Source organism: Saccostrea cucullata, unplaced genomic scaffold (genome assembly GCF_032062105.1).
Source record: "Saccostrea cucullata isolate Sc308-1 unplaced genomic scaffold, CSIRO_AGI_Scuc_v1 ctg555, whole genome shotgun sequence".
NCBI classification, from domain to species: domain Eukaryota; kingdom Metazoa; phylum Mollusca; class Bivalvia; order Ostreida; family Ostreidae; genus Saccostrea; species Saccostrea cuccullata.
In genome coordinates, this window is record NW_026936559.1 from 94,885 (window position 1) to 117,546 (window position 22,662).

General features: G+C 34.5%; 1 protein-coding gene across 1 annotated transcript; it reads right to left on the reverse strand.

Moving 5' to 3' along the window:
- Positions 1-13,282: 13,282 nt before the first annotated feature.
- LOC134245823 (uncharacterized) lies at positions 13,283-22,254 on the reverse strand. Its single transcript, XM_062728079.1, has 3 exons — positions 22,162-22,254; positions 21,953-22,084; positions 13,283-16,812 (listed from the first exon to the last, which is right to left on the reverse strand). The coding sequence occupies exon 3, from the start codon at positions 16,688-16,690 to the stop codon at positions 15,761-15,763; it is 930 nt and encodes a 309-aa protein (XP_062584063.1). The 5' UTR covers positions 16,691-16,812; positions 21,953-22,084; positions 22,162-22,254; the 3' UTR covers positions 13,283-15,760.
- Positions 22,255-22,662: the final 408 nt, after the last annotated feature.

Below are 22,662 nucleotides of genomic sequence, written 5' to 3' on the forward strand. Positions count from 1 at the left end.
GATTTTTGGGTATTTTCATGTATTTTTATTCAGTAAGAATTTGTTTCAAAGTTTAAGAGTTATCTCCCGTCTGTATTAAAAGTCGCGTGTCGCTATTTATAGCAAAAACGCCATGTGAAGAATGGAGAAAAATCGGCAAGAAAAGCAGTTTAAATGTGTAAGGAAAAGATAATTTGTCAGTATAGAGAAGGCAGAGAAGAAAAATTAGCATAAACACATATAGATACCATCACTGGCAGGAGCAAGTATGTAGAGAGATTGTAAATAAGTAAAAATAGACGAGGAAAGTCAAGTTATATATAACGATCTCCAGCTGTGTGACTTAGCTTTGAAATAAAAAAAATCTACAACATCGTAGACAGACTTAAGAGAAGGCCTAGATTTTTCAGTAGAATAATTATTAGAACATTTATATAGATTTTGCAAAATAAGAAGTCACGCATACACAATTTATTGGTATCCCCACCTCATTTTGTTCAGGGTGTGCCGTATAAAGTGTACTTGACAATTTGTTAATTAACAATAAATATTTAACTTTAATAAAGAAAAAAATTTCTTTAAATATTTAAAGAATATGAAAAGAATTAAATCTATTCATCTTTGCGTTAAGGTAATGAAAAAAATGTGTACGGGGCGTCCATTGTTTTGTTGATACTTAATTAGGCCTATATATAAATTAACAATTACAAAAAATAAAAAATAAAATCCGCCCACCCGCCCCAATTTTTTTGCAAATTAGGATGAGAATCTAAAGATTAATTTTACCTGGCCTTATATAAACGAACAGTTATAGTTTTTTCTGGTAATAGACCTGCACTCATAACTTACCTGGTCTATTATCTGAAAAATGTATGTCGAATTCAGCATCAGAAGCAAGTCCATTAGTGTGCATCCTAAGATGTATCATTCATGCAAGTTTGCTCATTATAGGGCTCATAGTTAATTGGATATGAAACATGCATCAAAAACTAACATTTTCACTCATCCACAAAAAGTAGGTCAGATTCAGCATCCCAAGCAAGCCCGGTAGTATGCATCCTTAGATGTATCATCCATGCAACTTTGGTTAACACAGGGCTTATAGTTACTTGGTAATGAAACCTACACCAAAAACTTTAACCTGTTCACTCAACCGGAAAATGTAGGTCAGATTCAACATCCGAAGCAATCCCGGTAGTATGCATCCTTAGATGTATCATCCATGCAAGTTTGGTCAACATAGGGCTTATAGTTACTTGGAAATGAAACCTACACCAAAAACTGCACCAAAAATGTTAACCTGCTCCAAAAACATCCTTTGCTGAAATTGCAGCATATGAAACTTTGACTGGTACAATGAAACACACTAGAACCATCTTCCATGAATGTCTAATCAATATAGGACATAGAAGTACTTAAAAAGAAAACTGCTCCAAAAAACTTAACCTTAACCTGGGACGCCGACGCCGACACGGACGCCGACGCCGAGGGTATTACATAAGCTCCCCCAACTTCGTTGAGGTGAGCTAAAAACGCCATTTTTCAATCCTTCCAATTATTTACGAAAAAAGTGTGCCCCTCCATTTCATCAAACTGCACTCCTCTTTTTAAAAAAAATGGAGATGAAAATGTCATCAATAACAACAATGTACCTTTATATAAACTACATATCACCCTTATGTTTTATTTAAATCGCAATCTTGCTTAATTTTTCTAAACATGCTAAAAAAGTCTGAAGAAAAATCTAGCTGTCTTATGTAACAGACTTGTGATGATGTTAAATGATAGACAACAAGGCTGTTGGTTCGAGTTGACAAGACGTATCTTTTATTACGATGGATCAATAAGATAGTAATCATCAAAACCCTATAATGAAATAACAAATTATAAATATTTAGCATAAAAACTATAAAGCTATAAATCAATATACATGTACCATCAATATATTATATAGCTTTATCAGAATCAAGGGAGATAATCCAATTCTATGCAAATTACACAATAAAATCTCCCATTACTTTTATCAATGAATATTAACAATAAAATCTTTACAATAATTATCATTCCAATGTATATGTACATAATGAATTATTGTTCAGCATAAAAACAATTAACATGATCATACCATTCAATGGGAATGGGTCATATTCAACAGCATATCAGCTGCATGTACACAAGACAGCTAGCAATAGGACAATATCTCAATATCTACAAATCAACAATAAACGTCTTTGTAGATATCTACACTGATCATAAAATAAAGTTTACTTTAAAAATATGAAAAAGTGAGACAGCAATTTATTTACTATCAACACATAACTCTATACCTAGTCTCACTCTCACTAAACATTTACTCCTGAAAAAGTGATTTAAGGAATTAAGTGCAAAAATTACAGATTTCACATTTAATAAAACAGAATCTTATTACTCGTTAGTATGAAAGAATTACTTACCATGCAAGAGGAAGTGTTGGTCTCAAAGTCAAATGTCAGGTATATAAACAAAACAGTATAATCAATGACAAAACTGAAACACCTCCATACTTGTCGAAACCAAACCAGAATTAACCAAACCAGAAGTCTCTGTCGAGACTGTAGCTCTACTGGTTTGTACTGATCAAAAACCGATGCACAGAATTATGTATCTTAGTGTAGTCTACTTGTGTGATAAGTTATATTGAAATCAGACCAAAACTGTAGAAGGAGTAGCATTTTAAAGAATTCCACAGAAAATTCTACTTTTAGTAACCATGGCAACACCGTTCATTGAAATCAAAAACCGATGCACCATTTTATGTAAATTAGTGTAGTTTAATTGTGTGCCAAGTGATAATGAAATCAGACCAAAACTGTAGAAGGAGTAGCGTTTTAAAGGAATTTCTCGGAAAATTCTATTTTTAGTAACCATTGCAACACCGCTCATCGAAATCGAAAACCGATGCACTATTTTATGTATCTTAGTGTAGTCTACTTGTGTGCCGAATGATATTGAAATGAGACTAAAACTGTAGAAGGAGTAGCGTTTTAAAGGAATTTCACAGAAAATTCTATTTTTAGTAACCATGGCAACACCGTTCATCGAAATCAAAAACCGATGCACTATTTCATGTATCTTAGTGTAGTCTACTTGTGTTCCAAGTAATATTGAAATCAGACCAAAACTGTAGAAGGAGTAGCGTTTCAAAGGAATTTCTCAGAAAATTTTATTTTTAGTAACCATGGCAACACCGTTCATCGAAATTACAAACCGATGCACTATTTTATGTATGTTAGTGTAGTCTACTTGTGTGCCAAGTAATACTGAAATCAGACCAAAACTTTAGAAGGAGTAGCGTTTTAAAGGAATTTCTCGGAAAATTCTATTTTTAGTAACCATTGCAACACCGCTCATCGAAATAAAAAAACCGATGCACTATTTTATGTATCTTAGTGTAGTCTACTTGTGTGCCAAGGGATATTGAAATGAGACTAAAACTGTAGAAGGAGTAGCGTTTTAAAGGAATTTCTCAGAAAATTCTATTTTTAGTAGCCATGGCATCACTGTTCATCGAAATTAAAAACCGATGCACTATTTTATGTATCTTAGTGTAGTCTACTTGTGTGCCAAGTAATATTAAAATCAGACCAAATCTGTAGAAGGAGTAGTGTTTTAAAAGAATTTCTCAGATAATTCTATTTTTAGTAACCATGGCAACACCGTTCATCGAAATCAAAAACCGATGCACTATTTTATGCATCTTAGTGTAGTCTACTTGTGTGCCAAGTTATATTGAAATCAGACTAAAATTGTAGGAGGAGTAGCGTTTTGAAAAATTGTTTACAGACAGACGGACAGACAGACGGACGGACGCCGGACGCATTACTATCGCATTAGCTCTTCTGGTCTCTGACCAGTAGAGCTAAAAACACAAAGAAAACTTGGAGGGAAACACAAAAACCAATCGAAAAGCATAAGACAATACTAAACCAGAAGTCTCTGTCGAGACTGTAGCTCTACTGGTTTGTACTTATCAAAAACCATTGCACTATTTTAAGTTTCTTTGTGTAGTTTACTTGTATGCCAACTTATTTTGAAATCAAACTAAAACTGTAGAAGGAGTAGTGTTTAAAAGGAATTTCACGGAAAATTCTATTCCTAGTAACCATGGCAACACCATTCATTGAAATCAAAAACTTATGCACTATTCTTTGTATCTTAGTGTAGTCTACTTGAGTGCCAAGTTATATTTAAATCAGACCAAAACTGTAGAAGGAGTAGCATTTTAAAAGAATTTCACAGAAAATTCTATTTTTAGTAACCATGGCAACATCGTTCATCGAAATCAAAAACCGATGCACTATTCTTTGTATCTTAGTGTAGTCTACTTGTGTGCCAAGTTATATTGAAATCAGACCAAAGCTGTAGAAGGAGTAGCATTTCAAAGGAATTTCACAGAAAATTCTATTTTTAGTAACTATGGCAACACCGTTCATTGAAATCAAAAACTGATGCACTATTCTATGTATCTTAGTGTAGTCTACTTGTGTGCCACGTTATATTGAAATCAGACCAAAACTGTAGAAGGAGTAGTGTTTTAAAGGAATTTCACAGAAAATTCTATTTTTAGTAACTATGGCAACACCGTTCATCGAAATCAAAAACCGATGCACTATTCTATGTATCTTAGTGTAGTCTACTTGTGTGCCAAGTTATATTGAAATCAGACCAAAACTGTAGAAGGAGTAGCGTTTTAAAGGAATTTCACAGAAAATTCTATTTTTAGTAACCATGGCAACACCGTTCATCGAAATCAAAAACTGATGCACTATTCTATGTATCTTAGTGTAGTCTACTTGTGTGCCAAGTTATATTGAAATCAGACCAAAACTGTAGAAGGAGTAGTGTTTTAATGATATTTTACAGAAAATTCTATTTTTAGTAACTATGGCAACACCGTTCATCGAAATCAAAAACCGATGCACTATTCTATGTATCTTAGTGTAGTCTACTTGTGTGCCACTGTATATTGAAATCAGACCAAAACTGTAGAAGGAGTAGCATTTTTAAGGAATTTCAAAGAAAATTCTATTTTTAGTAACCATGGCAACACCGTTCATTGAAATCAAAAATCAATGCATTATTCTATGTATCTTAGTGTAGTCTACTTGTGTGACAAGTAATATTGAAATCAGACTAAAATTGTAGGAGGAGTAGCGTTTTGAAATATTGTTTACAGACAGACGGACAGACAGACAGACAGACAGACAGACAGACAGACGGACGGACGCCGGACGCATTACTATCGCATAAGCTCTTCTGGTCTCTGACCAGTAGAGCTAAAAACCAATGAAACTAAAAGATACAAAATGACCATGGCCAGAATATAATTAGCGCCCTGAGGCTAACTCTGGACCTCTCTGGAAAAGAATAATTTAAAAATCAATACACTTAACTACAGGTTAAATGAATAATTATGTAATTCAGCTGTAGAAGTGTGCTGCAAGTAACCAGAAGTCTCTGTCGAGACTGTAGCTCTACTGGTTTATACTTAAAACAAAGGAAGAGAAAAGTAGCAGTTGCGACTTGAAACTTTAAAAACAGCAATTCATAGAAAAATGATCCTTGCCAATCATCAAAGCAAAAACCGATGCAGAGAGTTATGTATCTTAGTGTAGTCTACTTGTGTGCCAAGTTATATTGAAATCAAACCAAAACTGTAGAAGGAGAAGCATTTTGAAAGAATTTCAAAGAAATTTCTATTTTTATTAACCATGGCAACACCGTTCATTGAAATCAAAAACTGATGACAGAATTATGTATCTTAGTGAAGTCTACTTGTGTGCCAAGTTACACTGAAATCAGACCAAAACTGTAGGAGGAGTAGCATTTTGAAAGAATTTCAAAGAAATTTCTATTTTTAGTAACCATGGCAACACCGCTCATCGAAATAAAAAACCGATGCACAGAATTATGTATCTTAGTGTAGTCTACTTGTGTGCCAAGTTATATTGAAATTGGACCAAATCTATAGGAGGAGTAGCATTTTGAAAGAATTTCAAAGAAATTTCTATTTTTAGTAACCTCAGCAACACCGTTCATTGAAATCAAAAACTGATGCACAGAATTATGTATCTTAGTGTAGTCTACTTGTGTGCCAAGTTATATTCAAATAGAACTAAAACTGTAGGAGGAGTAGCATTTTGAAAGAATTTCAAAGAAATTTCTATTTTTAGTAACCATGGCAACACCGTTCATTGAAATCAAAAACTGATGCACAGAATTATGTATCTTAGTGTAGTCTACTTGTGTGCCAAGTTATATTGAAATCGGACCAAATCTGTAGGAGGAGTAGCATTTTGAAAAATTGTTTACAGACAGACAGACAGACAGACGGACGGACGCCGGACGCATTACTATCGCATAAGCTCTTCTGGTCTCTGACCAGTAGAGCTAAAAACATATATAATTAAATTAATTCTGAATAGATGCACATGCAATATGCATTGCTATGCACATGTGCATAAAATATAAAAACATGAGTCTGTCACATTCTCCCCCTGGTGCAAGAATGGTGTCCGCGCCATTGACCAAACCCGAGAATGTAACAAAAATGCTGGAAAAAAAATGTCATAAAATAAGGATAAAATATCACTTACCTGTGATTATGGATACAAGTACTTTCGCGGCATCTTTATCCATTCTGGCAAGTTCTCCGCTAGCAACTAACGTCTGAAAGTATCTTGCTCTCTGTAACCATTCTGAGGACTGTAATTGTTGAGACATAACAAAGTCCTCTGTCCACTTTGGTTTGGCTCTTACTCTAGTTGACCTTCGCTGTGGGGGAGATGGGTCTTCTACTGTATCATCATCTGATTCTGTCTCCTCATCAGAATGATCCTCCTCTGCTGCTGCTCCCACAGTAGACTGATTTTCTTCAGTCTCTTCAGCAGTAGGATCTTCTGATGGGTCATCCTCCGGAACAAGTTCGTTGAGCACATCCTCATCCATTATAGCTAACTCTGACTCCTGACCTTCGTCTTCCTCATTAGTAGAATTACTAATGGACACTGGAGTGTCCTCCATACTCTGGTCCTTTGGAGTCTTGGTGGTACCGGTACCTGACATAAAATAGTACTCAGATTCATCATCATCGTCATCATCATCCTTCGACATAGGTAGACTGGACGGCTTACGATGTGAATCCTTCTTCTTCGTGCTCTTCCTTGGTGCTGGTACTGGAGACGGGAGTTTGGTTCCAATGGGTAGAAGCAGATTCCTATGCAAGGTCTTGCATCTGCCTTCCCCATCCTCTCTTCTAACCCTAAAAACAGGAATACTGGTGCTGGGTTGATCTATGATGATGTAGGGGTGATCCTCCCATCGGTCAGCAATCTTGTGCTTCCCATCGTAGGCAACCACTTTCACCAGTACTCTATCTCCAGTACTCAGTGTACCTCCCCTCGTCTTCGAATCGTATAAGGCCTTGTGTCTGGATTGGCTGTTCTTTGTTGCCGTATTCGCTATGTCATAGGCTTTCTTCAATCGTTCCTGTAAGTTCTGGACATAATTGGAAAAGCTCTTGGTCTTCTCACCATTGTCTAACCCAAACACTAAATCCACTGGTAGATTCGGTTCTCTCCCAAAATGGGGAATATCCCGTTGTTTCATGTTTGGTGGCGTTGTATGCATGGATCAGTGGACCTATGTAGGCTTTCCAGTTGGACTTGAGTTCAGGTTGAAGGGTCCCAAGCATGGATATTAAGGTTCTATTAAATCTTACGGTGATTCCATTACCCATAGGATGGTAAGGGGTAGTTCGAGACTTTGAAATACCTGTAATAAAACATAATTCCTGAATTAATTTACTAGAAAAATTTGTACCTTGGTCTGAATGAATCTGTCGCGGAAGTCCATAAGGGATGATGAAATGGTTGAGCAGAGCATCAGCTGTGGTCTTTGCGGTTTGGTTTTTTGTTGGGACAGCTACTGCAAACTTGGTAAAATGATCAGTTATAACCAGTATATTCTGAACTCCACCTTTAGATGGTTCAAGGGTCAAAAAGTCCATACATACAAGCTCTAGGGGCTGAGTCGTAGATATACTGACCAATGAAGCTCGCTGGTTGTCCGGTGTTTTAAACTTTAAACATCTACCGCAATGGTCAATATAATTGGCAATATCCTTGCGCATTCTCGGCCAGTAGAACCTATCCATCACCAAAGCTGTGGTCCTTTCTCTGCCTGGATGTCCCATTCTGTCATGTAGGAAGTCCAGTAAAATAGGAACTACTTCTGGAGAAACAAGAACCTGTTGATGTTTCTTATCATCAGCATTGATGACTCTTACTAACACATCATCTACAATCCTAAGCTTGTTGAAGTTCTTATACATGATTCTGTCATAATCTGCAATCATGGTTTCCTTCTTGGGCTTAGTGCCATTCTTGATATGCCCTTTCCAGGTAGATATGCTAACATCTCTCTTTTGTATATCATGCAGATCAATACGCTGGAAAGGATCCGATGGCTGTAGCTGGTCACAAGATGTTATGGTCACTGGCAATGACTCGATCAGAGGTTGGCCTTGTTGTAAGTCACAAATGGCTTTTACTGTGTCGCAGTCTATGACCTCTGGGAGTCTTGACAACCCATCAGCATCAGCGTTGTTCTTGCCTGGCTTATATGTGATGGTGAAATTGTAGGCTGATAAAGCTGCAATCCAGCGATGACCAGTAGCTTCTAGCTTAGCTGTAGTCAGGACATAGGTCAGAGGGTTATTGTCTGTAAAGACGGCGAAGGTGTTGCCCATAAGATAGTCCGTGAACTTTTCAGTGATGGCCCACTTCAGAGCGAGGAACTCTAATTTATGTGTCGGATAGTTCCGCTTGGATTTAGTTAACCCACGGCTGGCATAGGCAATTACCCGGTCATGTCCATTCTGATTCTGGTAAAGAACCGCACCCAACCCTGTTCCGCATGCATCCGTGTGGAGCTCAAATGGCTTGGAGAAGTCTGGGTATCCAAGGACAGGTGGAGATGTCAATTTTTCCTTCAACACAGAAAATGCTGTCTCCTGTTCTTGATCCCATTTCCACTTGGAAAGCTGCTTGGTATTGGGGTTGCGACTCTTCTTACCAGTTGCCATGACATCAATCAGGGGGCCGGCAATTTTGGAAAAATTCTGTATGAACTTCCTGTAGTATCCTACGAAGCCTAAGAAAGATCTTACATCCTCAGGGTTCTTTAGTGTTGGCCAGTTTCTCACTTTCTCTGTCTTATCTGGGTCTGCCTGGACACCTTCTTCTGACACTATGTGGCCGATGTACTTGACCTTGTCCATCAGGAATGAGCACTTCTTTGGTGACAGCTTTAATCCATACTGTCTAATCCTGGTAAAAACTTGGCTGAGTCTCTCCAAATGCTCTTCAAAAATTCTTGAAAATACATGTTTTATCAGGTCGTCGAGATAAATGAAACATATCTTCAAGTGGTGTTTTTAAAAATTAGAGCATCATGATTGTCTTGAGAATGCTTCTTGAATCTATCAAATACCCACCACCTTCTGTGATAAATTGGTGTTTTTAAAAATTAGCCATCTTGGATTTTGGTATCGAGCATCAAATATTCAAATTATCTTTCCCTACATGTACATCTCAGCTACATTTAGACCAACAACAAAACGCTCAAGATTGTAGCCATTTCATCACAGACTAGATACATTATTCCTGGAGTATTACTTCTCAAAGTTCATGTTGTTGATGGTTTTATGCAAATCCTTTAATTCATAAATGAATTTTTATTTAGGAAGTGAAGCTTACCCACTGGATAATTACAAAACTTACTCAGCTCTACAAATCCACCCCTCTTATTTGGATAAGAAGAACAGCACCTAGCCTTCTCTTCTATTTTATCCTGAAATACCCCTTGCATTGACCTTATAAAGGTAACCTAATAAACTAGAGCTTTAATTGGTCAATGCCCTAATAAAACCAAGAACATGTATTCGTTCATTCTAAAAGCATTGAAACATCATGTGTATTGCAATATTATGCTATGGCGCTTCAGTTTCACCTAAAGAGATGTGCTTAAATTAGGTTTAAAATAGCTTGTTTTTGGTGGTCAGATGTATATATGAATATGTTGAAGGATAAACAAAATACATGGTAACTGCCTTGAAATATAAGCAACATTTGAGTTTGGATTGAAAACGTGATGGGGGGCTCCATAAGCTTCTCCCTCTATCACATTTTTTTACCCTCGCCCAAATAAGGCTTATATTTTAAGATAGTAACCATGTTTTTTATATACAAGTAAAATATAGAAATATTTTTACATCATTTTTAGACGGAGGCTTAGCCTCCGCTCTATTGGTACCGCTCAGCTGCGGCGGAAGGGAATTTGCGATCGCCATCTAGCGGCTAATCACGTTAACTTTGATTAGCTTGGTCCCCCGGCTCATCCTTTCCAAGGCAGGAGTACATGAAGCAAAACAGGGACAGGGAACCAGGCTAAACTTTGATAAACTGGCCTGCCTGTCTGATATCGGATATGTGCTGTATACAGACAGGTGATCAGTAATGTTTAGAGTCCGCTGCTGACACGCTCATTGGCTGATAAAAACTCTCGCTGACATAGAATTTAAATTGTCGGGGAAACCAAAACAGATCACCAAGTGCAGTTCTCTGCATCTGCTTTTGATGCAATTAATCTAATTCGGTCACAATATTTTCCACATACAATACATAATTCTTTTTTTTCTCATGGACCTATAATTATCTCACACCTTTCACCTCACCTGGGGGATTTTAATTAGTTTGCGAAGGTCCTATCACATTAATATCTTACATTACCTAGATAGAAGAAATCTGCATCATTGTTTCATTGAAACTGACATATTTTAAATGTTCACTCACTGACTCAGCAGAGAGCTGCGGCTTGTCTGTTTATAGCTCTGCTGCATCTATTTTTAGAATTCCTTATCACATGTTTCAGAAGTTAGATGGGACAAACTGACCCACATGTTTCTATGTTTACACCTGACCAAAACCAAAACAGTGGCTTGAATCTTACTTTGTGGTGTAAATTTAGTAATATTATGGCTAACCTGTGCAAAAAAGGATGCAATAAAACAATGTTGTCGTGGAATCTGCAATAGTGACTCAAAGTATGCCCACAAAAAATATATGCAAGGAGTTGAATTTATTAGGTTTCCCAAACCTTGGATAGATATTGAAAAAGTGTCAAGGATGGGTGAATGCTTGTAAACGGTTCATTGGCGGATCCAAGGGAGGGGGGGTCCGGGATTTGGAAGCCCACTTTATTTTCTGTCTAGTGGAGAGAGAGAGAGAATGAAACATTTTCCGAGAATAAATAAAAATACATATATTTGTACGTCTAACTTATGTATTGAATAGATAGATTCTCATACATTAATTTTCTTCCACTCACTTTTCTTTCAAATGATATGATTAAAACGGTTCTATATTATATGAACCGTTTTAATCATATCATTTGAAGGAACTAACATGCAACTCTTTGTTTTAAACCCAACCCGCACCCACCACGATTTTTTTTTTCAAACTCCAAAAGAAAATTCTTTGTACTCTTTGGAAATGCTGCAAATCCATTCAATTTTAATTAAGGCTTCAGCATTTTTTTTTATTTTTTCTTTAAATTCGGACTGGGGGACCAAAGAAATAAATGGACGTAAACAGATATTATTTACCGAAACCTAAGATCTTCCATACGTGTGTGTGAATCTTTGCTTGAGAGTAAGTATGGGGGGTGGGGGTTATATGGACAGTACAACCCTGGAACCCCTCTTTCAAGAGTGGCTGGATCCGCCTCTGAAACGGGAAGGATTTTCAACGAAAATGGGTATTATCCGTAAAATCGTGTATAATACTGGATATTAGGGTATCGTTGAATCCACAATATCTAGTCAAGGCGGTGTAATCACTTTATAAAACTTGAACAATGGGATGGCATATTTTGCGGAGTCAACTTTCACCTAGATGCAAATGTTTCTAAAGGTATCACCAGTCAAGTAAGAATTTGGAAGTCAGGATTAATGCGCACTGGACAACAAATACCTGTAGAGCTTAGTACATTTCAAGATCTGCACCCAAACAGGTGTTTGTTCTGCTTGATACTTTTCATAATGTTGGAAATATTTGGATCTTCTTTATGTTCATACCTAACACAACAGAACTATTAATTAAAAGTTGAATGTGCATGTAGATCTATGCATTGTTATATCTGAATGCTTGTATCTCAGCTCCTTTTAGTCCTGAAGAGTTAGAGATACTAAAGTACTTTTTGGCTTTCTCACATTTCAGGAAGCTCTTACCACGAGTCACTAAAGAATTGAAATTGATATAGTTTATTGCAATTAGATTGTTTTGTCCTTTTGATGAAAAATAGGAATTCAGTAAATTACATAATTAAACATTAGACCACGGTAACATAAATGAAGAAGATGTGTTTGTGAAACACTGTTGCCCCCCCCCCCCCCCTATATATCCCTTACCATTCAAAAGTCATGGCCAAGGTTAAAGTTTTTTCAGAAGTATAGAATATCGAAGGTCAAGGTCAAAAGGTCAAGTTTGTTAATATCCAATGAAAAGTCTTTCCACAAAAAAAAGATATATGAAGTATTAATGTCCTGGTACCTACTTTTCAAAAGATATGGCCAACTACCCTTAGGCAAATGTTGGGGTCAGAATATGAATAAAAAATTCCCAAAGAGACAAACAATCATGTTCATTCCAAGCCTCCGTCTATCAGTACTTTCAGTACTTTGATTTAATTAAGGCTTCACATCACAAACACAGTATTTAATCAATAAAGAAATATCAATCAAATCATAAAAACAACATTCAGATCACTGAAGAATCAGCTGATTATCTTTGGAATTCTACGTTCTAAGACTATAATAACAATCTCATTCCCTAACAGGTGACATATAAAACTTAATAACTGAAAGTAGAATATCCTTAGACAAATACTTCTTATAAAAATCGAAGAAAAGCACCATCTATTTTTAATTTTACTGTTATTCTAAACTTTAGATATTAACTGGCAAATAAGCCCCATTTTTTCAATAAAATGTCCCCAAGCAAATTAATTAAGGATATGCATGTACAAGTAAATGAAGTTTAAAACTTCTATCTAAAATAAATCGTCACCTTGGCAAGAGTAATCTACCTTTAATAGATAAAAAAAATTATACCATGTATTTGAGATTCATTTATATTGCTTATTTGTACATCATAAAAACAAGTTTTTGATAAAAACAATCACTATTCAATTGCACCACATAATATACTTAGCCGGTAATAACAAAGCATATATTCTGTTGAATATTTTTCTGTTATTTTCAGTGTTTTATTTTCTATTTTAAACAAGTAACCAACATGCGAGCTTCGAAATTTTGATATTAGTGGATTTGTTTGTTCAACTCTTCATTACATATATACTTTTAATTTGTGAAGGCTTGGTTAACATTTAAATAAAACATGCATGTATAATTTTTTTTCTGGAATAAATTTTTTTTACAGATCTCTTGATTAAGAGTTGCCCAATGATTAAAAAACTCATTTATTTCAATCGTCAATTTAGATCTCGACTTGATGATTAGGACTCTTTCATTTTTGAGATTTAAAAGATAAAGAGGTACTCCTAGGGTCATTGGATATTAATGAAATGTTCCTAGGCTCTAAAAAGTTCCACAAACATACCCTTGGTATATACCGATCTTAGTCTTTAGATCTTTGGAATTGCAATAAAAATAGAAAAAGATCACCATGATCACTGCATATATCAATATAAACACAAAAGTCGCTGATTTCACATTGAAGGGTCCATATATACTTCTAGTACCGTACATGTAGATATTGTACAACTTAATTACCAGTATACAACATGTACAATAGATACTGGGTGTTGAATGGCTAAAAAGATACATATGCCAAGAAAAATAGCAGGTGATTGATTGGCAAGCGTTATAACAAGCTGCTAATGATGACAAGTACATGGAATAAGTTAACACATTGCATTGAAGTGCTTAGGGTTTCATAAGTTGTAAAAATACACGAACATATGAGAGCAGGCAAAGTACAGTGACCTTATCATTCAGTTATGTCACCTTCATATTGGACAATCTCTTGGTACGAAGCATCAGTAAGAGTAAAATAGTAAACATGAAATGGAGCAACTACGTAACAACAAAATAAAAAGTATTGGCTTAAGCTTAGGTAAAGATTAACATTGAAAAGATTCAATTTGGAACCTAAAAATAAGAAAAGGCTGAGATATAAATGCATCAAAATAGAGTATAAATGTTTATACAACCAAAACAAACAAACAAACAAATCAAAATAAATACAGTCTGTATAAAAGAAAAAAAAAACCAAAGATTACAGCATTATATTGCACACAACATTGAGTTTGACTTCATTTAAATCTTAATGGAATGATTGCTGAAAATAAATAAAAACAAATCTATTTTTAACACTTCCTTTAAAAATAAAAAAGGGGTTTGGGGTCTGGTATATTTAATTTTTCACAACATATGTTCAAAATATTGGGTTAAGATTAATTGCAATGATTAACTTGTCAGTTCTATTAAACTTGGTTCAGACAGCTGTATTGACTGATGATCATACATGTACAAACTGATATCTTAAGTTCTTCATTAATACCTATAATATTCTACAAATGACCATTTACTGTGTAAGTTTCATTTGTTTTTCATAGAACAATTGACTCTGTTACTACATGTATATATCAGTACACTGTGTACTATATTTATAAATTCTATGCAACCTTTTTAATGCAGTGTTGTACCTGCTTTACAGTTGATTCCAAATCAAGAGAGAGAACTCTTCATACTACACCATATACAAATAGTGTATGGTTACAGATTATATTTAATCTATAGTCTCCTTCTAGTACATACTAGACTTCCACATATATAGAAAATATATATTCATAAAATAATCTCTTTTTTCTTTAAAAATAAAAAAACAAAAACATTATACAACACATCTGTATATATTTGTAGGTACTATGCAAACATAGTTAGGATTTCATTCTCAAAAGAATCAACAAATGGTATTTAGTCTAAAATTGGAATCATTAAGTTTGGTGAGCAATATAACCCTGTTATTATCAGTATAGGCGACTCCAGATCATAATTGTACATGTATTAATTAGTATTACTGTTGGTGCACATGTTCTGCAAGTCAAATTTTATTGCAAGCATAAGACTTAACATCTTTTGTGAATAAAGAGCTATTCAAGTCCTGCTAACATAGAGTTATACCTCATTATAATTCTGACCTATGGCAGTAAGGACTAGACAATAAATGGTAGAATACATGGATTATACAGAGCTGAAGGAATTATGAATTTATTGTAATGTGTGCATGTTTTCTTTTTTGTGTTGTAAATATATATAGTTTACTGTCAATGAAATAAAAAAAAAGGGTATGTTCTTAAAATCAATACATCAAACACAAACATATCACAATTTCAAAAACTCCAACATCCAAAGTGAGCTATTTTACAACAAGCAAAATAGTCAACAATATTTTGCTGACCTTTTGTGACCAGTAAACCTCTGTTAATTCAAACAAAATGTTGGAACAAGTTTTTTCAATTAAAAATTTCACATTCATCTAATACAAAATTCAAAAAAAAAAAAAAAAAAATACAAATAAATTTCAGATCTTTTCTGCTAGTCTCAAGTCTGTACAGGAAATCCATTCGTACGTTGAGAAATGGTTGAGACTGTCTCATCTCATGAATGGACTGGAAACTGCTTCATCTCTTGGGCAGCAATTGAGTCCATCTCGTCTCTTGCCCTCAATTTTTGTCGTTTTCTCTCGTACAGATTATGAAAAACTAGAAATATCACAATCACATTCTTTACAGGAAATATGGAGATTTCTTTACTCAGAGCGTGCCATAGAACTAGCCTAAACACAAGTAGTGGCAGGTTGACAACAAAAACGAGCGAGAGCTTGTGTAGCAGGATGATGGATTCCTGACGGACATGATGTCCAAAGTGACTACGGCTCAGAGAACACAATGGCAGGACGGGCAGAATTAGGTTTAAACAAGATATACTGATTATACATAACCCCATGCCATTAGGCAGGTCATCAATGTCTTCTCTCTCAAACATAATGTCCAAAGCATCAACAGAATCTAGAATATCAAACACAACCGTGGCGGTCATTTCCTCTATATAGTGGCGTCTTTCAGTGTTACACTCAGCATCATGGTGACTCATCAGTAACAACAGAAATATTATGGCCGCAAGAGAAATAGTGATTTTTAAAGTATTCGGTCCAAATGCATCTTCTTCTTTCAGTTTCCAGGCAAAGTCATTGAAAATGATTCCAACCCTTCCAGCTAGAGCTAACGAGTAAATAAACCAAGCGAAGTATCCCAGAGGGAGGCTGCCTGCCTCGATTGGTCGGTTACTGGTGCTGGTCTTCCGGATATACTTTAAATGTCGGTAAGATATCATAAATGCCACAAACAGAACAAATCCGATGGCTACATCCGCACCTATCCAGCCGTACCAGTAAACATTTTTGTGGGTCACCAGGTAATAATCTAGTATCCCTCCCTGGATGAGGACCAGCAAAAAGCAGGCGATTCGTGACGGGAGCTGGTACATGGACTCGCACATCTGGATACACACGTTGCCACGGCTGGCCATGGTCTCTTTTTTTTTTTTATTTTACTCACTTACTTGTAAATTCCCTTACTTTGATGGGCTCAATACTTTTGTCTACCAGAACATTGTTTGTTTCATGTACTTTGAAATTTCAAAGAAGAAATCTGAAAATTTAAAGAAGAAAATAATTCAAGTTAAGGACCAAACAATAACGATAAAGGCATTTACAGTTGTTAAAAAAGAACAGCTTCTCAAACAGTCAAAGAAGTTTACAGATCATAAAAACTACTTTTCCTTTGCTCCCCTTGTACCAAACACATACATGCATATTATATGTTTGTCCAAGTGAGGTAAGGAGATTTCTGAAGAATCCATCAACATTGGAGATTTCAGATCACTGAGAATATATACTTAAAAGGGATTTTAAAAAGTCCATTTTTTTAAGTTTCTTTCACTCTGCCTTATGATACTTACTGCCACTGATTGAGATTTGAAGGTGAAAATTTTCAGAGGTTACCAATGCACAACAAGAAAGAAATATTGAGCCTTTTAACATTTTTGTTGGGCTCATTCCTTCTCAACTACATTCGAAATCATCAGGAAGTTTCCTCTGCTTGGTTGACTAATTCTCAACAATTAAATCTTGACATTATAATAACTTCCTCCTTTGAAATTCTAAACTAAGCCATGTAAATGGAAATGATCTATTTCACTTAATTTCCTCTTATTTGTTAAGTAATATGAACTGTACACAAAAAGCAAAGCTAAAAGGTCTTCATGTGTCTGTTCAAAATTACCGAGGGTAAATTATTAACATCATAAATATGACAGACATACATGTAAATCTATCATATCTATGAGATTTTTTTTAATTTTTCTAGTGATTTAGCATTTTTTCAAACATGAAATTGACAGGATAAAGCCCGCAATAATCCCGTCTTTTCACACACCGTATCATGTCCGCATGCCAAGGGATTATGAGGATTATGAGGAGAGATGCGTATCAGAAACCCTTGGCTAGCGAAGGTGGCTTTTAAATTTATGATTTTTATATTTTATCAAAAAGAAACATCAGAACCAGCACAAATGAAAACTGGAAGTTTGCCATCTGCAAAGGGGGAAAACCTTCTTGCATCAATTTTCAATACTTTTAATGTCAACTGTAAAGTTCAAAACGCTATTTTTGGCAGGTCCTAGTTGACAAACTACGAAAGCCCATTGAGCTCATTTTGGTAGGTTAAAAAATATATAATTTTCGCCTTAAAACGCGAAACTTTCGCGATATAACGAAACTTTTGCGTTATTACGCGAAAGTTATGCGTTTATTCGCGAAAGTTTCGCGTTTTAAGGCGAAAATTATATATTTTTTAACCTACCAAAATGAGCTCAATGGGCTTTCGTAGTTTGTTAACTAGGACCTGCCAAAAATAGCGTTTTGAACTTTACAGTCGCCGGGGAAGGGGGAGGGGCTATTTCAACAGAAAATTGTTAGAAATTCTGCAAAGGTAAGTGATAATATTATTTGCATGGGGCGCCGTTTTAATATTTTCAAGGTATTTTCTGATATCAAAAAATCATTTTATGAAAACAGAAATTCGACTTTTTGATAAAAAAAAATCGATTTCTGATATCAGAAAATATATTTTTTTATATCAGAAAATAAACAAGATTTTTTTTATATCAAAAACTCGATTTTCTGATATCAGAAAATCATTTTTTTGATATCAAAAATTCTAATTTCTGTTATCAAGAAATCATTTTGTGGTATCAAAAAATCTTTGGGATTTTATGATATCAAAAAATGTCATTTCTGATATCAAGAATTCTTGATTCTCTTTTTTGATATCGAAAAAATGATTTTCTGATATCAAAAATTCGATTTTTTGAAAATAAATAAGATTTTTTGATATGAAGAATTCGAATTTTTGATATCAGAAAATGATTTTCTGATATCAAAAAATCTATTTTCTGATATCAAGAATTATTTTTTGATATCAAAAAATATTTTTTGATATCAAGAATTCGAATTATTGATATCAATAATTTCTTTTTTGATATCAGAAAATACCTCAAAATTATTAAAACAGCGCCTCATACATTTGCGCTCAATTTCCAAGATAATAATAATTGAATGTTATCTATAAATGTTTTCAAATTAAAAAAAAAAATTGGTAAGTTAATTGGTAATTTTTTTGTTTGAACGAAAATATCGGTAACATACACCATGTATATCTACAACTTATATCGTATTATTATCTCAGACAAGACATAACTATAAGAATCACTAATACTGAAATATTTTCTGCCATACAACCAGGGAACGTAGCATCATTTTTAAAAAGGGGACAAAAAATCAAATTATCTGAGGAATAAAATAAAGTGCCACGCCACAGCATGATACGCCCGTCAAAAAATTACAATTAACTTAAACAGTTTAGAGTGCAAGAAAATCATGTAAACCTTGATTCTAAAATTTCCATGATTTTTTTTTTATTCCTTAAAATATTTGTTTATCCATCGATATCCCCTGTGGTGTAGGCATTAATTATAACAAATTACATCATTGATAGATTTCTAAACTGGTTGTTTTAGACCTTGTCAAATGCCCATCATATTAAACAATATCAAATTAGTCTTAACAACTTAATCTATACCAAATTAATTTTGAAAATAAAAGGCTGGGCCATCAAATGACATATGCTATTTAAACTGACCAGCAGTTCTTCTGTCTAATTCTCAAAGGATACAGATAAGAAGATGCTAGCTAGCCTTCCTAAATTGAACTCATTAATTAATCTTTGACTGGATGCTTGTCTACTCATTACTATAGATGAATGAATCTGCACTATCTACCATAAAATATTTTTGAAACATATAAAATATACAATGATTTTTTTTTAACATTTTAATGTCAGAAAGGTTTTAATATGCAATTTCTATGGAAAATGGACATACTGATTCCAACCCTATGAAATTAGTTTTTTAAATTAATAATATTAAATAATATTAGATTAGTTTATTATGCAATATCAAATTAGTGTTAATTACTTTTCATCAAAATCATTTTAAAACTTAGGCTAGCCAACAAGAGCTATTTTTAATCCAACAGGCTTACCCATCTGCCCAATTCCCAAAGGGATACAGATAATACCGATGCTCTCCAGTTTGCTCCTCACACTAAACTCATTAATTTCTCTCTAATTTGACATGCAATTTTCTGTTATCAAAACTCTTGACCAGTGCTTGATAATTACACTCATGGGAGACATGGGATTTCTCTAACATACATAATATCTGTTATAGATTGCTGTCAAGTATATGCTGAAAAAAATAAGTATTTTCTTGATTTAACACTTTTTTAATAAGGATACAACTAAAATTTTGCATTTTTTAGGATTATGAAATTCAAAATTTAAAAGACTTAGTTTTTTTAAAAAATTCACTTAAATTAAAGGTCACAGTGACCTTGAAATAGGTCGCGACACACCTTCTACCCAAGATGTATACAGTTGCCAAGTTTGATAGCTCTAGGTCTAATAGTTTACTAGTTATGAGCCGGACAGGATTTTTCCATATTTGGCCATAGCATCTTAATTAAAGGTCAGAGCGACCTACTTTTTGTGCGCGACACACCATCTACCCAAGAAGTATCAGTTGACAAAGTTTGATAATCCTAGGCCTATTAGTATTGAAGTTATGAGCCGGACAGGAATGGACAAATTGGAATGGGTGACAGACGGACGGACGGACACGAAGCCTATAACATAATACGTCCCGTCTTAAGACGGGCGTATAAAAAAATATTAAAAAGCTATTATTCCCCGATACTTAGATTATGGGGACATAAGAAAAACCCAAAGCAAAACCTTTTTCATGGGGGTGATAATTTTTCATTATTAACTTTCCATACCAACTTAACAAAGATCCACGTTTTCAAGGAAATATGTTTCTAGAGGGTGCAAGGTATCTTTTTTGTAATGACTAGATGCAAACTCAATGCCCCCCCCCCCCCCCCCCCCCTCCCCCGATCTGCGCGTGACTTAAAAATTATGTAAATAAAGTAAGGTTGAACCCGATGAAATTTCTGTGCGAAGTCGAAATTGACAGTTGCACAGACAACAAGAGTTCGCGTTTTTATTAATTTAACCGAAATTTTCAGTTAATTATTAATAAAAAAATACGTAAAACCTATAATAATAACAGGTATTATAGGTATTACGTATTTTTTTAATTTACTGAAAATTTCGGTAAAATTGAAAGGTACGCGAACTCCTGTGCACAAACAAGGGGCAATTTTTCCTGTTTTCTGCTGTAGGAATTAGAAATATGTGACTACAAATTATAGGGTCGTCGGACTACCGGGCTGTCGGACTATTGAACCGTCGGATTACCGGGCTGTCGGACTATCGGACCGTCGGACTAGCGGGCTGTCGGACTACCGGGCTGTCGGAATACTGGGCGGTTACCGTCGTGAGGAATGTTTAAAAATTGTTTTGTTGTGGAAGAGTGAAAGAATGTGTTAGAGATGCAGGGTTAGGTATAAGATAAGATAATTTAGATAGGATAATTTTTATTTTCCAATTTTGGGCCCAGAAGGAATAAAGGTTTTTTACAATGACAAAATGGAAAGTTCTGAAAGAAAGGTTACATACACAAAAATAAACACACACACGTGAATACATTTATATATATATTTAGATTGCAGTTGAAAAACCCAGAAAAATAAATTGAGATTCAGTGTCATTTTTTGTATGCAATAAATATTCACTTTTTTGTCCCTGTAGCTCTCCGGTCTGACAATATATTTTTTATCGCAGAGCTACGGTTCTGCAGCTAGCTTTTAATAAATTGTGAGTTTGGTAGTTAATTTAGTTCGCAACTTCCAAGTATAAAAAAAATTTAACTCCAGTTGCAGATGTCAAAATTTCCAGTTTTCATGATGGTGCCAGGTTCTGATGTTTTCCTGATACATCAAATATCAAAATCAGTTATAAAACCTGGAAATTTTCAGATATTTAGACTTAAAGATTTGAATGATGCACAAGAAGAGACATATATATGCTATTAAATCACTGCGTATCAATTGCAAGTTGCATTCTGTAAGTCCCAAAAATGTTTAACATATGATAAACATTTATTATATAACAACGACCTTGAAAAAAAATCAGCATCATGTTAAAAGGAGCATGATTGATCTTTTTCCCTCTCAAAACATTCTGTCAAATCTGTGTACAATATGAAAATAAACTATTTCATTTTGTAGATTATAGTAAAAGTAAATTGCAGAAATAACAGATGGCATACCATAAAAATCCGTGAGAGAATTCATCCTCGTTACTACTCCAGTTGTTTTTACATTATTATCTGGCTGTGCATCATCAATGGTGCATAGCTGTAAAACCCATGTTGCTTGCTGACGTCAGAATGAAATATGACCTAAAAAGACATTTCCCATTTTGAATGTTAGCACAAAAACGCTGAGATCACTAAGAATTTCATATATAAATACTTACCCCGAAATGTCATTGCTCAGCGAACTGCAATGTACCCCAATGCATACCCAAAAATGTAAACAACTCAACAAGCGCGAAAAAATACAAACAGTTCGGCCTGCCTAATTGAAGACCTACAGGTAATTGAAGACCTACGGAAGACCTACAAAAATATGGGATATATACAGCAAAACTGATATGATATTCTGATTAAGCATGTCCTAAATACATAAAATATACAAAAAAAAATTATAAAAAGAAGTTTTAAAGTGTATTTTTTAAGCTCGGTAGGGGGAACTACTTCTCAGACGACCTAATGCAAGAACGATAAATATATAAACAACAACACGCTCATTTATAGCAAGAATATGAATATGAAAAAATAAAAAATAAAAATCCAAATGATTTTGTTGATTTTTTCAATAATGAATTATGATAAAGAAATAATCTGGATCATGAATTTTGATGAAGTTAAAAATATAAATAATTATCATGATTATTTCATTTATCAAATTAATCTTC

What these genes read in the sequence shown, in the direction of transcription:
- LOC134245823 (XM_062728079.1), bottom strand. Translation starts at nt 16,690, where the DNA reads ATGGCCAGCCGTGGCAACGTGTGTATCCAGATGTGCGAGTCCATGTAC.